Source organism: Bos grunniens, chromosome 10 (assembly GCF_055505025.1).
Source record: "Bos grunniens cultivar Pamir isolate PY7600 chromosome 10, Bosgru_T2T1.0, whole genome shotgun sequence".
In the NCBI taxonomy this organism is placed as follows: Eukaryota; Metazoa; Chordata; class Mammalia; order Artiodactyla; family Bovidae; genus Bos; species Bos grunniens.
The window spans coordinates 51247594-51265829 of NC_141174.1; the positions used below are offsets into that span (position 1 = coordinate 51247594).

General features: G+C 37.9%; 1 protein-coding gene across 3 annotated transcripts in view; it reads left to right on the forward strand.

The window, feature by feature from the left end:
* The first annotated feature begins 1545 nt into the window (after positions 1-1545).
* Positions 1546-18236, forward strand: part of AQP9 (aquaporin 9) — a 48875-nt gene continuing 32184 nt past the window's right edge. Inside the window, exons 1-2 of one of the 3 annotated variants that reach the window (XM_086321195.1) lie at positions 1546-1871; positions 4544-4693. In XM_086321195.1, the coding sequence (XP_086177321.1) occupies positions 1761-1871; positions 4544-4693 (261 nt within the window). In that variant the 5' untranslated portion in view covers positions 1546-1760. The remainder of the gene's footprint in view (positions 1872-4543; positions 4694-18236) is intronic. The other 2 variants (XM_086321196.1, XM_086321197.1) reach the window with 2 other exon arrangements.

An 18236-nucleotide genomic window follows, 5' to 3' on the forward strand; every position in this document is an offset into this window, starting at 1 on the left:
ATAAAGTCCTGTTTCTCTGGTCCATCCACTGGTACTTGGGTACTTAGTGCAGTCATAAATAACTCTTCTAGACAACAGTATCCATAATTTAACCAGGAGTTAGTCAAATACTTGATTACTGTTTTGGCAATGGCATATTCTCAGGCAAGTTATAATCTCTTTAGACCTAAACTCTTGATTTCAATTATACACTAGGTATGTCTTCTGTCCTTGAAATATCTGCAGCTCTTTTCTCCAGGCCCTTCCTTCTCTTCCAATCTTCCTCCTTAACTGGGAATAACTGTGGGCCTCCTGCAAAGATAGGGGAGGGCCTGAAACAGAGCTGGCTTCTCTGTGGGAGAGTTGGGAAGAAGCACACAGCCTGGGTACAAATTCCATGGGACTGTTTTGGGATTCAGAAACAACCACTGGATTCTACTTCTTCAAACTAGTTTTGAAAAACAAGACTTGAACGTTTGATGTGATGAGAAGCTCGTCTCGAACACAGTTTGCTGTCTGCCGGGATGTTATTCATCAAACTTAAAAAATATAACCCAGGAGCCTTGTTTAGGTATCTTTACTCCCTTTCTTGTTTAATTGGGGTGACATATACTCAGGTTGAGCTCTTTCTAACTCAGTGATCTCTAAGCAGTATAGACTTTCAAGCTATTGTTGTTTACTTACTATAGATTTTGCCTAAGTATTTCATGGTAAATGAAAGAGAGCAACTTGGTTTTCAAACTAGAATGCGTCTTAAGAAGTTCGTTTATCCATCATCCTGATTCTTGATTCCAAGCTATCTTGGGTAGATGAATCCCAGCTATAGGATCCAAACGGGAGATCCCATTCTGTTCTACAGACTTGCCATGTGAAACTTGCAATTGTCTCTCTGTATGTTAATTTCTTCAGGTCTTCCCAGGTGGCTCAGTGGTAAAGAATCTGCCTGCTAGGAGATGCAGGTTGGATCCCTGGGTCAAGAAGAGGCCCTGGAGAAGGAAATGGCAACCCGCTCTGGTGTTCTTCCTGGGATAATCCCATGGACAGAGAAGCCTGGTGGGTTACAGTCCATGGGGTCACAAAGAGTGACTGAGACACTGAGCACAGACATGGTAATTTCTTCTTCTCTGGAACAAATGCAGTGGTCTCAAAATCATCAGGGGGCTGTAATTAAATCACTGAAATGTTATTGGAAGAAAAAAAGCATGATTAATTTTGCAGAACGACACATCTATATTTTATTCATGTTCTATAATGTGCATGAAAGTGCCTTCAGAGAAGAATGTTTACACTGGATGTATATGTGCCTGATTTGACAATTCCAAGCTACACTTCAACCAACCATTTCTAAATAGAAAAAAAAAAGTCAGAAGCTTGCAATTGTGCAACATGTAAATCTCTCCTGGACTGCAGCCCATCGCTGTGGTTTGGCAACGACGCAACCAATACATCTCTTTTCTCATCTCTTGAAGAAAAAAAAAAAAAAAAAAACAGAGAAAAAAAGTACCATGAAAAGAAAGGTAATGATTAATCCATCAGGCACAAAAAGGGTTGTTTTCAGGATTTCAGGTTCTACCTCGCCATTTCAAATAAACAGCAGCAACCACGGAATGACAACTTCACCACCAGAGGAGTAAACCACGGGTTCTAATTGGGACTGGATAACTGAATCAGACATCACCAGGAACCTGTGAGCAGCTGTTAAAAACTTTTATGTGCCAGTGAAGTAGGGATCAGCAGAAGCAGGTGTTGGTGAAACGAGTGGTCTTTGAAGAAGCCCCAAGATGCAGCCTGAGATGGAACAAAAGGAAAAAAGCTTGAAGCAGAGATTGGTCTTGAAGAACACTTTAGCCAAGGAAACGCTCTCCGAGTTCTTGGGTACATTTATAATGATTGTGAGTATTTTCTGATTTCCTGAATTTTGAACCAAGGATGCCTCACTTGTAACCTAGCTGATGATAAAAATTATCTTTGTTTTGAGTTCATCATTAGACTCACTTCTTTCAGCAATCAGCAAGTTACTTCCAGGCTGTTTGGCTACTCAGTGGCCAACATTTTAGGTTTCTGCTTATTCGCTCCATTTAGCCACGAAAGTGGATGAGAGAGGAAGAGGGGCATGAAGTACTTTCTTCATTTTACAGATTTACTCAGGCTCTAAAATGACTTTGTGACTAAAGTTAGCTGTTAGAAAATTTTTCCCTTTGCTTAACTGATTTATACTCTGCTTATTTCCCCAAAAATGTTAAGCTGATTTATCAATAATCAATAAATATGGATGCCAAGAGACAGCTTGTTATCACAAGTGCTGGCAAAGATTGTGTTGTCAGATCACTTGATTTTTACTAAATTAAAATATGCACTAATTTATTAGGTAGAAATAGTGTACTGTGCAATGGTCCAGCTGTAGTTTTATATTATTCTCCACCTTTATTTAACTCAAACTAATCTCTAAAGAGTTTCAATTAGACAGTTATAAAAAATTGTCAGATATAAAGGAAGGATGTATTCTAAGAAAATTTAGAGGATTTTGCCTGAAGATTTGCATAGCTATTAATAAAAGTCTGGAAAGTTTACTTAAGTGACATGGGCTCTAGGTTTTCATCCTGTTGCATGTTCCATCATTCTCTGTATCTTGAATTTTTAGCTGGCCTCAAACCATTAGTGAGAAAAAGTTAAATGTGTGATTATTTTCGTGAGTAGCTGCTACTGATTTTAACTTGCTTTAAAACAACAAAAATCTGCTCAAAGATTCCCTACTCCATTTATGAATAATTTCATTTTTAAGATTATAGAGGATTATCCATAAACTTTGTACATTAAAAGTTCTTGGGTGATATGCATCATGGTGACTATAGTTAATAGTATTATATTACATATATGAAAATTGCTAAGATTATATTTTAAAAGTTCTCATCACAAGAAAAAAATGTATAACTATGTATGCAGATAGTCATTAGTTAGATTTATTGTGATGCTCATTTTACTATATAAACAAATATTGAATTAGTATATTGTACACCTGAACTATCATATTGCTATATGCTAATTATACCTCATTTTTTAAAGTCCTTTGATTTGTGTAAATACATAACATTTCAGGAGACTAATCCAAGACTAAGAAATAAATATGGACTCAAAAAATTGAATTAGTGTAAAATGAGACAGAGCAATATGTTTTCTGGTTTCTGAAAACCTCTTTGTACATGATTCATTCAAGTATCTTCAAGGTATTAGGACAATTTCTTACACTCCCTCTTGACCATCCTCCCCTCTCATCTACGTGACTTAGTTAGATGGGGGCAGTGTTGGGGAGAAGGGCGTTGGAAGGAAAAGAGAGAGAAAATAAAAGTCCAAGATTCTTCTGATTCTAGTCACTCTTTACTGAAAAATTGCCCTCAGGGAGTCAGAAATCCTGTGGTCATGTTCCTTGACAATTTGGTCCCAAAGGGAAGAGTGGTGGTTATCCCAGCCTAACTTTATCCTCAGGGTGACCTGTGAAACAGAGAAGTGAAGTAAATTCAGTTACAATTCTAAGTGCTCTGCAAATAAAATAGAGGAGGAAGTGAGCTAAACATCTGTGTATTTTGTAACCAGAAAAAGTTAAAACCCTCTTTATTTCTTCATAAGAATCTATTTCATAATCTCATCCTGTCTAACTGAGTAAATGAAAGCGGCTTTTAGCCATTCACTATTCTGCTTATGCAAATAGTAATGTGTCTTCCCCTACAATTCAAGGTGGGAGCTACAGAAATAATATCTTGACAACTGTATGCTGAAAAATTAAATTTTGTATCTTCCAGCTAAAGCCAATCATTTCCTGAAATGTTCAATTTCTATTTATACTGTTCTAAAATGAACCCTGATGAAATCTTTCTGATTATAATATTCAATTTTGTTGAGGCTTGTGGGGATGTATAAACAAGAAAATTCTGCAAAAATATGTTTTTTCAATATACATGTAAATTACAATTTTGGTTTTTAATAAATCTACATGGTCTTGCTCAAAGGTTATCCAAAGTAATTATTTCTGCTTTATTAGAAAATGTACATTTTGCCTTACTTTCTCTAGTAAAAAGTTTGCATGTTGATAAGGCATGGAGCAAAGGGAGCACTAAAAAATGGCAGTGTGTATATGAAGGACTCACTTTATTTGTAAAGATAATTTTCACCCAGATACTGGGAGTCTGATGCCATCTTCAACCCAATCTTGAAAAGTGCTCTTAAGGGAAGCATCTCAAGCTCATTCACACTGTGGTATAAATGACTGATAAGGGCTACTGGTAGCTTTAAGGGAAGAGAAGTTCCATGAAAAATTCTCTGTATATTAAAATAATTAAGTCATAAGCTAAAAAATTAGCTCTAATTTGGCTTTTTAGACATTGGGATGGATGGTGGTGGTGGTTTAGTCGCTAAGTAGTGTCCGACTCTTGTGAACCCATGGACTGTATCCCACCAAGCTCCTCTGTCCATGGGATTTTCCCAGAAAGAATACTGGAGTAGGTTGCCATTTCCTTCTCCAGGGGATCTTCCCAACCCAGGGATCAAACCCGCATTGTCTACATTACAGGAGGATTCTTTACTGCTGAGTCACCAGGGAAGTCCAGACATTGGGATAGGCAGGCCTTTCTGCCTTTACTGGTGTGAGGAAGACAAGTTGCAGTGCATCTTTCCTATCACAGAGAAGAGGTTTAGAAGCACTGAGCTGCAAATATGGGGAGTAAGTAATAAGTATCTACTGTTTGTTAGCTTCTTTACCTACATTTATCACTCATAAACAGTTGGAGAAATGAGGGCTCAAAGAGATGAAGTAACTGCCCAAAACCAGTGGGTTTTGCAGTGAACTGGGGTTCTTTCTAATTATAGCCCCTACGCTTTCCGCATACTTCCACCCATTGCTGGAATTCCTTTGGTAGTGTCCCTGATAGATAGTAAATCAGACTCTGCTTTAATATTTCCATAGACTGGAGCCTTGAGTTAACACTGTGTGCATATGTGTTTAATTAATGAGCACCTGATGAGACCAGATCGTTAGTTGGGCCACCAAGAAGAAAAAACTACTCAATTCAGGTGGACTGGTGTAAAGGTGAAGGCAGAGAACAATCTTCTCAGCCCCCTGCATGTGGGCCCATGACGTGTGGGTTTCAGGTTGCACATTAAATATAAACTACATGTAAAATTCCTGACACATGAAGCTCATTACATGTTAGTTCCCTTTCCCCTTGATCCTTCTGCTCTTTTACTTGAGAGTCTTTGTAGTATTTAAAAATAGCTGCTTTGTCCCCTCCTGGGCATCGTGCCTATACCTTTCCCTAGAATTGACTACAGAACTCTGCCCATACATAAAAGAAACCCATCAATGTGTGTTGAATTAATAATTCCTTTAGGAGGCTGAACTTCCCAAGATCTCTCATCATTTCTCACAGGATCTATGTTCACTCCTCACTATTCTGTATACCCTCCTCTCTCTCCAAACATTCCAGGATTCTTTGATACAGAGACCATCCTATTGAAGATGCTAAGGTGAACAACCCAGCCAGTGGCCATATCTCCCCTTATGGTGGAAGGACATCCTTCCAGGGCTGGACTTAGGAGTGGATGGCATCTACTTGTATATTGGAAAAGACCTTACATTTTTTCCCTCACCCTGTCAAGCCTGTACATTAGACATCTACCTTTTGGCCTATCTAAGAATGAAATAATGCAAGTACTTTTGCTAAAAGTAATACCTTTGATCTGTGCCCTGAAGGGAAATAGAAAGTGCAGAGGCTGGTTACAGAAATTATAGGGCTCTAAAATGATTATTACAAAGTGTGCTCAGATCTTGGAATAGGTCTGGTCCATATTAGGAAGCTGTTGAAACTAAAGAATATAGGGTTAGCATTCAGTGTGAAATAGGAAAGTTCTTAAAATTAGCCAGTTCTTAAACTAAGGCCACTTTGCAGGGTGTAATTTAGGGCAACCCTGGCCTACTACATTATCTGGAGTTCCTAGAGACTGGTAGGACAACTATGAGGTAAGAGTAAGGGTGGATGTCCTTTGCCCTTCTTGTTGGTGGGAAGCTAAGGCACAGGCTGATGCAATTATAGGTCCTAGGAATCAGCATGGAGCCCAGTAGTCCTGTCTTATACACATATTGTGCCTTGGGTTTCCACTCTGCTTTTCCTCTAAGAGGCATGGAGTGTTTTTTTATCTGGGCTGTTGCTTATTTTTTATAACTCTCCATGGAGAGGAGGGGGAGAGGGAGGGAAGAAGGGAGGGAAAGAGAAACATGATGAACTCCATTTTGCCAGATGGGAAAACAGATGTAACACAATCAAGAGGTTCACCCAAGGTCACCCAGCCCATGAACATAAGAGCTAGGCTTAATATCTTGACTTCAGTCATTCCTAATCTATTTGGTTGGCCAAAAATTTCATCTGGGTTTTTCTATTACATCTCACAAAAACTTAAATGAAATTTTTGGCCAACCCAATACCAGTATTCAATGAGAATTAACACCTTCCATGTGGAAGTCCAAGAGAACTTTGTTAATTTTATAGCCTAAAATACATTAGACAGTATTGTGTCAAAAGATTATTATATAGGACAGACATGACCATGACATGAACATTTCATAGAGGATCTATTAGCATGAAGTTTTTAGACTTCTTAAATGGCAGTCCACTCTGGTATTCTTGCCTCGAGAATGCGATAGAGGAGCCTGGTGGGCTACAGTCCATGAAGTCACAAAGAGTCAGATATGACTTAGCAACTGAGCACCCAGGCATGACCACCTACAAACACGTTCAAACCCCCTGTAACATCAGAACTCTAAGGTGGTTCAACCATCTCTTCATGGCTCTAATAAACATGTTGGCCATGCATGGCACTCTGTTCTTCCCCTAATATTTCTATTTTCTAGATCCTCCTCTGTGAGACCAATCTGTGGCTTAGAACAAAGGAACTAAGAGGAAGGGGCCCTTAAGAGACTTTATAAATCTTCTGTCTTCCTCTCTGGCTGCAAATGCCCCTGTCCTGTCTTCTCTCTGCTTGGTTCAACCTTGTAGCTTTGCAAAGCTGCGCCCTACTCCAGGCCTACAACCTCCAGGACTGTGGATCCCACAGAGCTAGAGTTGTCAATGTGCTGGCCAATAATAGGCCGGGAGCCTCTGTTGATCTTGGATGGCTTGTTTCCCAGAGCCGTGGAAGGATCCTCATCCATAGGCCCTTGCACTGGGATGAAGTTGTCTCTGCTGTCTGATCCCTGTGTCTTTCCAATGAGGAAACAGAGACCCATAGGCTCGCTCACAGAATTCCATCAAATGCTCTTTCTACCATAGCAGAACATGGGAAAGAAGATCCATCGCCAACACTATCTGCTTATTTTATTTATTTACAGTGTATGTCTAGTACTCTGCCTTTCCTGCATCTGTACTTCTGCATGTGGGTGCTCTGTCACTTTAAGAAAGCCCAAGGTTCTAAATCTGAAGTGTGGAAGAGCCAACCATGAGCTCTTATGTGGGTTCTTGCCCTGTGCCTTCAACACCGATGCAGAGGGGCCTGAGGTGGAAGATTCTCTCACTCCAGATACAGTTATGTAATGAAGTCAAAGGATGCTGAAGGGCATTAACACTCACTCTAATCCTGGAAAAATCTAGTGAGATAAGGAAACTGTTCTTATTTTACAGGTGGGGAAATGAAGGCTTAGTATATGGAACACCTTGCTTACAGGCAAATGTGTGGTGGAACTGGATTTAGAATCAGACCTCTCTGGGTTCTCTTCATTCTTGCACGTGCTTTTGCACTTTACGTACTCTTGCCTGGAAAATCCCATGGACGGAGAAGCCTGGTAGGCTGCAGTCCATGGGGTCGCTAAGTGTCGGACACGACTGAGCGACTTCACTTTCACTTTTCACTTTCATGCATTGGAGAAGGAAATGGAAACCCACTCCAGTGTTCTTGCCTGGAGAATCCCAGGGACGGGGGAGCCTGGTGGGCTGCCATCTATGGGGTCGCACAGAGTCGGACACGACTGAAGCGACTTAGCAGCAGCAGCAGCATCGCCTCTCATGACAATCTATGTTACTATTTTGGATGTTTCATAAACTTATATGTGTGGCTTCATAGTTTTTATACCTTCTACCATTTGAGATTTTTTCCCCTTGAAGACATTTTTTGAGATTTATCTATTTGGGGCCATGTTGACGTGGGTGATTCATTTTAACTGTTGTGCCGGACAGCGAGTGTGTATATCCATTCGCGTCATGAACTGTTAACGTTTGCAGCACGTCACTGTTACCAACTCTGCTGTTAAGGACATCCTGTTCAGGCCTCCGGGTACATGAGTTCCTCTTTTAAAAGTGGGTTTTTTTGGCCTTGGGTGTGTCGATCTTCACCTTTATGTGTATTTTAACATTGCTCTCCAAAGTGGTTTCAAATTTATACTATAGGCAGTAATATAAGAATTCCCATTTCCATATACTCGTCAACTCTTGATATGCTTCAACTTTATATTTTTGTCCATTTGATATACAGGAAATGAAAGTTCACTAGAAATTTTAATGAATTTCTAGTGCAGTTGATCTTCTCATGTTTACTGAACTTTGAGATTTTTCGCCTCTGGAAATTGCTTCTTCAGATCCTCCGCATATTTTTTCTTTGTTTTGTTTTTCTACTTTTTCTTATTGGTTATAGGATACTGATAATTAAAACCAGACATGAAAAATAGTTTGTGTTTTAATTACAGCTTAATATTTTGCTTTTCACATTTAGATGCTTAAATTATTAGAATTAAAAAAAAATTATTGAAGTATAGTTGATTTACAAAGTTGTGCTAGTTTCAGCACAGTGATTCAGTTACATACATATACATATATAGGTATATATATATTTTCAGGTTCTTTTCCATTATAGATTTTTATAAAATACTGAGTATAGTTCCCTGTGTAGAATTTATTTTGGGGTAGAATGTAGAGTAGGTGTCTCTTTATTTGGAAGGATCGCAAGTTGTTCCAGCACCATTTTGACTAGTCTGTCTTATCTCTACTGGTTGTAATGCCATCTGTATTATATACCAGTTCCCATATAAATGTGGTGTATATCTAGACTTTATTCAGTTCCATTGATCTCTCTGTCCAAACCCATACCACTGCCACATATTTTTGTTATAATTGCTTTCTAAATAATTTTTGTTATCTGGTGTTTTTCTTCCTTGTTATTTTTTTTAATACTGTCTTAGCTATTTTTAGCCTTTTAGTCTTCCACATGAATTTTAGGATCTGTTTATCAAGTTACATACATACCCTGTAGAGATTTTGACTGGAATTGCATGGAATTTACAGTATTCTGGACAGAATTGACATTTTGAAATGGTGAATCTGCTCACCCATAAATAATTCTTCATTCATAGGTCTGCTTTCATATTTCTTTCCAAAGTTTTATAATTTACTTGGTATTAGTCATTCATTTATTTTTGTTTGATATAGTTCTAGCTATCTTCTGGTTATGATCACTGCTGTGAACAGTACCTTTTAAATGATATTTTCTAATTGGTTATTACTAGTGTTTAGAAACAATACTGAGTGTTATATATTGATTTTGCATTCAGCAAACTTGGTCATTCTCTTATTAATTCAAATAAGTCTAAGATTGTCTTAGATATTCCATATAGTTCAAGGCTGTCAAATTTGAGTGCCACTACCCATATGTGGCTACTTAAAATTAATCTTAAATAAAATAAGAAATTTAGTTTCCACCCTTCCTAGTTCTATTTTATGTGCTCAAGAACCATATATGACTATTGACTACTATATTGGACAGCAGAGATACAATAATAGAACTTTTCACTCATTGAAAAATATTCTATTGAACTGTACTGACATAGATAATACCTTTTTCTCTGAGAATATGGGAGTTTTTAATTTTCTTTCTTTCTAGTCCTTAAATATTTAATTTCTTCTTCTTATTATAATCAGAACCTCTTGTTCAATGTTACTAGAAGTTATAATTGTGTCATTCTTGTTCTATCCTCAACTTTTAAAAATCTGCTTCGTATATTTTACCATTAAACAATAGTTGCTGTTGGTTTTGGGTAGACATTCTTGATCTGAGAAAGGAAATTCCTATCTCTTTCTTATTTACTAAAACTCTGATTAGGAACAATTGTTGAATTTAAAAAAAATACATTTCTACATCTATTAAGATAACCATATGGGTTTCTGTTCTTATCTGTTGATAAAGAAAATTACATTGATAAATATTTTTAGTGTTAAATCATCCTTACATTCCTGAGATTAATTCTCACCTAATCACAGCATTTAGTTTGCAATGTTTTATTAAGGATCTGGACTATAATTTCAATTGTTATATTGTCCTGTCTACTTTTATTACCAGCAGCATATTAACTTCATGAAATATATTGGAATTTTTTCCCACTTTTTGTTTTATGGAACCCTTTGTATAAAATGAGGATTATCGTTCATTAAAGATTACTTAGCATGTGAAATGAAAAAGAAAGAGAAATGTTTGAAAGTAGATTTCTCTAAAGCTATGTTTCATTTAGATTTTCTGTTATTAATTCTATTTTGGCAATTCATTTTTTCCAGAGAACTGTGCTTCATTTCTGTTTGCAAATGTAGTTTTTAAATTTTTTTTAATATTTTCAAAATTAATATAGTGAAAGTAGTCATTTTTAAATGATTTTTCATAGTATTGGCTTCCAGCTTTTAAAAATCTCTGCTGTACCTGTGATGCCCTTTAATCTTCATTTATTTTTTAATGAAATATTTTGATTTATAATGCGCTAATCTCTGCTATACAGCAAAATGACTCAATTATACACATATATGCATTTTGTTCTTTAATTTTTAATGTGGTTTCTATGTTTTCCACTTAGCTTCTGCTTTGACATTTCTTACATCCTCCCATTGAGTTGATTCTCCCATCAGTTTTATTTCTCCCTTTTCTCCTCTGCTTACTCTTTCTATTCTTTAAGTACTTATCCTTACATTTAAAAAAATGTATTATTGCACTAACAAACTTTAAAATGAATTAACATCTCTTTCCTTCTGAACAACACAAAAATGTTATAAAAGCCTAATTGTAATCAACTACTCCATCTTATGGCATTATTATCTAATATTATACTACTCATTGTGCTTAATATTAGTGTTTTGAATAGTGAATACTTATTTGAATTTACTATCAATTACCAGTTTATTTGTTAATCATTACTGCATTCACCCTTTATTTTCTTTCAGATGCTGGCTTCTTTGTGCAGTAAAAAAAAAAAAGCTTTCTTAAGGAAATTTTTCAGGAAGGTAGTCTTTGTTTGTCTGACTATGTCTTTATTTCACTCTCAAGCTTCAATGATAAATTCGCTGATAAGTTTTAGGTTGATGATTGGTTTTCTTTAGCAATTTGCAGGTATCATCTCAGTATCTTTATTATTGCTATTGACAAGTCTATTATTGGTCTAATTTTTGTCCTTAATAATCTGCATTTCTCTGACTACTATTACAAATTTCCCCTTTTCTCCTGAAACTTTACTATAATATGACTAGGAATGAATTTATTTTTTTTTTTGTAGTGCCCAGGATTCATTGTTCATCTTCAATTTTAAGATTTGCAATTTTCACCAATTCTGGAAAATTCTCAGCTTTATCATCTTTTCTCTCCTCCAGACTCTATTTTTTTCTTTCAGAATTCCTATTATACTTGTATATATGCTTGATGCTCTCACTTTTTTCATTACCTCTCCCAACCACTTTGACAAATCCATCTAAACCTCTCCATGATGAATTTTGTGTAGTGCTCTCAAATCTGCTGATTCACTAATTCCCTATTCAGTTATATCTAGGCTTCTGTTTAATATGTTTATTAAGTCTTCTGTTTCCTTAATATGTTTTCATTTCTAGAAATTCCATTTGGTTCTTGTACTTAATTGCTTTTATTTTCTCTCCTTATGTGTTTATTTTTTTAATCTGTTTAACTGAAGTCTAACATATTTACAGTATTTTATGGTATTTTATTGCCATCATCTCAAGTTTTGGAGTTGGTAATCCTCCTGCTTATTTTATCCACTGCTTCATTCACAAAGGATCATTTCCTTTAGTGTTTTGTGAATTTGTATTGTAAGCTCTTTAGGAAGGTTTATTCTTCAGTGTGGGAAATCTTTAGGGCCCAAATTATGGCGTTGCTCTTCCAGGACAGGTGTGCATTTGCTTCTGCTAGGTTGCCCAGGTATATCACCAACCAGAAATGATTACCATAAGGTGGAAAACTGAAAAGGAGAAGGCTGATGGGTGGGTGCAGTGGTGAAGAGCTCTCCACTCCCTTTCTCCCACCTGGAATATGTGACCTTGAGTGACTAGGAAACCCTATCAGTTCAGTTCAGTTCAGTTCAGTCGCTCAGTCGTGTCCGACTCTTTGCAACCCCATGGACTGCAGCACACCAGGCCTCCCTGTCCATCACCAACTCCCAGAGTTTACTCAAATTCATGTCCATTGAGTCGGTGATGCCATCCAACCACCTCATTCTCTGTTGTCCCCTTTTCCTCCTGTCTTCAATCTTGCCCAGAATCAGGGTCTTTTCAAATAAGTCAGTTCTTCACATTATGTGGCCAAAGTATTGGAGTTTCAGCTTCATCATCAGTCCTTCCAATGAATATTCAGGACTAATTTCCTTTAGGATGGACTGATTGGATCTCCTTGCAGTCCAAGGGACTCTCAAAAGTCTTCTCCAACACCACAGTTCAAAAGCATCAATTCTTCAGTGCTCAGCTGTCTTTCTAGTCCAACTCTCACATCCATACATGACCACTGGAAAAACCATAGCTTTGAATAGATGGACCTTTGTTGACAAAGTAATGTCTCTGCTTTTTAATATGCTGTCTAGGTTGGTCAAAGCTTTTCTTCCAAGTAGTAAGCGTCTTTTAATTTCATGGCTGCAGTCACCATCTGCAGTGATTTTGAAGCCCCCCAAAATAAAGTCTGTCACTGTTTCCATTGTTTCCCCATCTATTTGCCATGAATGATGGGACCAGATACCATGATCTTAGTTTTCTGAATGTTGAGTTTGAAGCCAACTTTTTCATTCTCCTCTTTGACTTTCATCAAGAGGCTCTTTAGTTCTTTGCTTTCTGCCATAAGGGTGGTATCATCTGCATATCTGAGATTATTATTATTTCCCCTGGCAATCTTGATTACAGCTTGTGCTTCATCCAGCCCAACGTTTCTCATGATGTACTCGGCATATAAGTTAAATAAGAAGGGTGACAATATACAGCCTTGATGAACTCCTTTTCCTATTTGGAACCAGTCTGTTGTTCCATGTCCAGTTTTAACTGTTGCTTCCTGACCTGCATACAGGTTTCTCAAGAGGCAGGTCAGGGGGAAACCCTATGCTTTCTCCAAATGAGGCTGAATCTCTTCAAATCCTTAGACTCTGAGTCAGTATCAGCTGAAGAAGGACTTCCCTGCAGTCTTCCCCTTATCAGCAGTGAACATGAAGGGCCAGACTAACTTGGGAAATTCCAGAGTTCCAAAGGACCTCGGGAGAAAAGTCTGTTCTGAGTCACTGATCTAAGGGCTGCAGACTCATAAAACCACATTTGATTCTTTCAAAAAATAAACTCTGTGATCCCTGAGTTTTAATTTTGTCCCAGAAAACTTGCTATTTTCATTACTTTTGAAAGGGAAGTATTTTCGTTTTTTACTCTCCAGAAGTATAGCTGCTTAGTTTTTAGTGACAAAGTTTGTTGCAACATGTTCTCATTACTTGACAAGAAAGGAGAATGTGGGATGAGAGCAGAAGCTGGCTCCTCCTTATTTATCAGCCTTGTGATGCAGAGGACTCATAATATGAGGACTATGAGGGAGGGAAGCCTCATAGAAATGAGATCACAATCCATAGAATCAATCAGGATGTAAAAGCACCCAGTAGTCACTTTATGCATCTAGTGGGCACTTTATTTCATGTCTAAGTTAGGACTGCTATGTTCACTGACCCTGCAAAGCAAAGCAAATGCTTTAAAAGTAAATATGCCAGAATGTGCACCCCACCCCCTAGCCATCTTGATAGCTGATACACTCTAAGCTACACAACCAGGACAGTCAATCAAGACCAAAAAGGACCTGAGGGCTTAGTCCTCATCCTAGAATAAGTCTACATGGCTTAATCTCTTTCTTTCCAGGAAACCTCCCCCTAAATCCTATGCCTCTATCAACAGGTAGTTTAAAGAAATTGGAGTGTACTGCTGTAACGGACTCTTAAGCAGCTGTTAAAGATAATGAGGCCAATATTCATATGCTGATATAGAAAGACTCACTAAGCTTTTAAAATGAAAAAGCAGGTAGAAAATATTCCCATTATATAAAATGTACACACGTTTAACAGGATACACCAGAAAATATTGTTGTTAGTTACCTGTAGAGAATAAAATATGAAATCTGGAGTGAGAAGGACACTAATTCTCATATTTTATCATATGCCCTTTATAACTGAAAATTTTCTACATGTTCATGAATATTTTCTTCATTTCTCTGCTCCCCATAAAAGAGCTCACTCAGTGGAATTTATCTCTTCCAAGTGATTTAGGGAGTTGCTCAAACTGTTCTGAAGAACACTAGTTCTGTAAAATGCACGCAAGAACTACGTGAAAGAAAATGCTGTCCTTCCCAAATACACTTTGGAAACCAAGCTAAGCAGTTTTCGCAACTGTAGGAATTATTGGAGCCTTTAACCTTCACTGTAAATCTCTAAGAGGGGACTAGAATATACAGCTGTCCCCAGACTAACTTGGTGAGAACCCCCATTTTGTGAGGAGCGTCTCATGGAACTGATGATCCATGGAACATACGTTAGGAACTGCAAGCTCTGGAATGAAACTAAGAAACAAATCAGGGCTCTAAACCCTTCCATCTTCAAGGATCTTCCAGATTGAGAGTGACCTGAAATATACTTGACTCTGAATGAAGTGAGAATTGTCTTCAGCAACCTCCCATCCATACCCATCACACTCAGCCCCTTATCCTGATATGAACACACACACACCTTAACAAATTATCCATTAGTTTCTTATTCTGACCCCTATTCTGGCATTATTTAGGGTGAGCTGAGGGAATGAGCGACTGGGTGCAGATCAGAAAAGGAGGTCACTATTCTTTTCAGCTTAGTGGAAATAGTGGAGTTTAGCCACCTCTCATTTCTGAGATCTGTGTTGGTTCTGGGTACTCTTCTACTTAGAGAGCTGTAAGATTGGCCATTTGCCCATTCACTTGGTTCTCAAATCTCAGATTCCTCTCTTTTTATGAGCCTGTCTTAATATCATCTCTTTTGAAGTACAACTGGTTCTTAGAGGTGATTGATTGTGTTCTGATATTATCTCAGGTTACACGCCACCCAATACTTTATTTTTAACCAGAATGTCCAGATTTCAGTGTAAGTTCTTTGTGACTATTTTTGTTATGAGTGAGAAAGTTTTATTTTCCAATTGGAAATCTAACCAACTGGAAAGCCGTGCATAAAGAGGCATTCTGTCCTAATAAAGAAACCAAGTAACCCCAACGAGATAGCAGCAGTTGTCACAGGAGAAACACAGGACTGGGAAGCACAGAAGTTGTCTCCAGATTCAGATTCCGTCACTTGTTAGCAATAGGATTTTTTGTTAAGTCATCCAGTTTTTCACTTTTTAAATGGGGATTTAATATTGGGAGGAATGTTGTTCAGTCACTAAGTGATGTCCAACTCTTTGCAACCCCATGGACTGTAGCATGCCAGGCTTCCCTGTCCTTCATTATCTCCCAGAGTTTGCTCAAACTCATGTCCATTGAGTCAGTGATGCTATCTAACCATCTCATCCTCTGCTGCCCTCCTTCTCCTTTGACCTTCAATCTTTCCCAGCATCAGGGTCTTTTCCAATGAGTCAGTTCTTCGCATCAGGTGGCCAAAGTATTGGTGCTTCTATTATGGAAGTAATAGAACTGAGACACTTTGTCCATTGTCTACATGCTGTAAATGCTTGCTCATTCACCCATCCAGTGGCCAAAATTAAGTACAATCAAACCTGGACCTTATTGCTTGCTACCTCTGTGAATGTGAGAAATTCTCTTGACCTCTTAACCTCTCTAATCTTTGTTTCCTTATATGTAAAGCGGAGACAATAAGAGGAGCTGGACTCATTGGGTCCTCGCGAGAATTAATGGGCTAATATATGCTATTATACTCAATAAGCAGTATTTGTTTCTGTTGTTTTATTATTATTGCATGTTCCAATAGACAAAGTCACATAAAATAAATAGGTATATTAATATATAGACAGATGGAGTAGGATGTGGGACTTCTTCTGGTAATAGACACCTACAGCACAGGCTGGAGCACCAAGGTTTGCCGAGACCAGAGTCCTGACAGGTGGGGATTTATTCTTCTTCCTCTCCAGGGACAAAAGACAGAATGCTTACAGGGAGAGGAGACACTCTGACAAGCCCCCAAAATGCCTTTCTTCTCAAGAATAGGACTGTGTTTTTTGGTCTTCCTATTACTTAACCTACTTAGATAAAGTTTTACCCATAGTTAGTCCTTCATTTGAAGATGGCCACAGATGATTCCTCCAGGAAATGGGAGGCTGTCTTGCATCTCAGGCCAGGTTTGCTAACACCATAGTGTCTGTGGGGCCAGAAAGTTACAAGCCCCAAAATCTAAGTGGGTTTATCTTCCTAGGATTTAAGATGGTACTCAATATCCCCAGAGCTTATTGAAACCAGACAGGTAAGATATCTGAGTGAAATGGGCCTGGTGGAGTTAGGAAGGAAGTGGGCAGTGTACACCATGTCTTAGGGGGCATCTCGTTTGCCAATCAGACCATCTCCACTGTGTCTAAGCAGGAATGAGGTAAAGCTTCACCAAATATTACAGTTTTGCAAGAATGATCAGAAATCCATATTTCTATGTGTAATTTTTCTATTTTTAAATACTGGCAGCAATTTCTAAAAATCACCATGTGGGCCAAACAAAGCACATCTTTGAGTCAATCCTATTTAAAGGCAGTCTTCAACCATGGCCCACTAGTTTGTGACTCTGCTCCGAAGGTGTCCTGAACCACATTCTACAAAGACAAAATATTCTCACCAGGAAAGCACAGATGGAGAGATTGTTGAGGGTCTAAGCCTGCTGTCTGATATTACTTGTTTACAAGAGGATTGGCTAATAGAAATCTAAGTCCTACATGCAAGACTGTGTTCCTTTTCTCTTCCACATCCTACCCCCTGGCAAAATTGGTTGAGGCAATAGTGTAAAAATCATTTTATTTCTGGCAATATCAGAAGATAAATTTTGATCTTATATTATCATAGTCAGGTTCTGCATGAGATCAATCTGTTATACGCTCATATGATATATTAATATAGCTCAGATTTAATGTCAGGCGGCTCAATAATTGGGGGTATTAATCAAGTAATTCAAAAATCTGAGGAGACTTCAATGTCAAAATTTCTATAATCTAGTTAGTAAGGTTTACAAAACTACATCCCCATGTGCACTTTCCCTAGGCATAAACACTTACACCATTCATGAGTAACAAGCTTGTAACATAAAACTTCATACAGTTTTCATGATTCTTAGCAGTTCCCAGCTCCTAAATCTCCTACTGCTCTGTGAGCTTTAAGAGGCCCTGCGTCTGGTTTTTTGCATCCCTCCTACACCAGGCAGCATGCATGGCACTTAGAATTTTTAAATGTACATGAACAGAGAGGAATGGATGAAGAAAAGTGAATACCAAATCTCAATGAGAGGTATTTGTAGATTTGGAGATCTTTGTTTCCTACAGTTTGATTTTTTTTTTTTTTTTTGCATTTCTTTTTTTCTATTTTTTAATTTAAATATATATATATATATATTTAAAATTTTTACAATGTTGTGTTGATTTCTGCCATACAGCAGTGCAAATCAGCCATAATTACACATACACCCCTCCCTCCCTCGCCTGCCTCCCCCCTCCCATCCCTCCAGGTCATCACAGAGCACCAGGCTGGGCTCCCCGTGCTGCACAGCAATTTGGTTTTTGGAAAGACAGACTTGTGAAATACAAATCTGGACAAATGACTTATTTGGCTCAGGCACAGTCGAGGGCTGTTCATGGAAGTGAAGGAACATCAATTTTGGATGGAAATGTTAATTTGGGATTCAAAAAGATATTTTCACTCGCTGTAAGTCCTTGGGTAAATTACTTAATTTCTTTGGCCTCACGTTTCAGTTTTTTTCCCCCTTAGGTTTTTATTGGGATTAA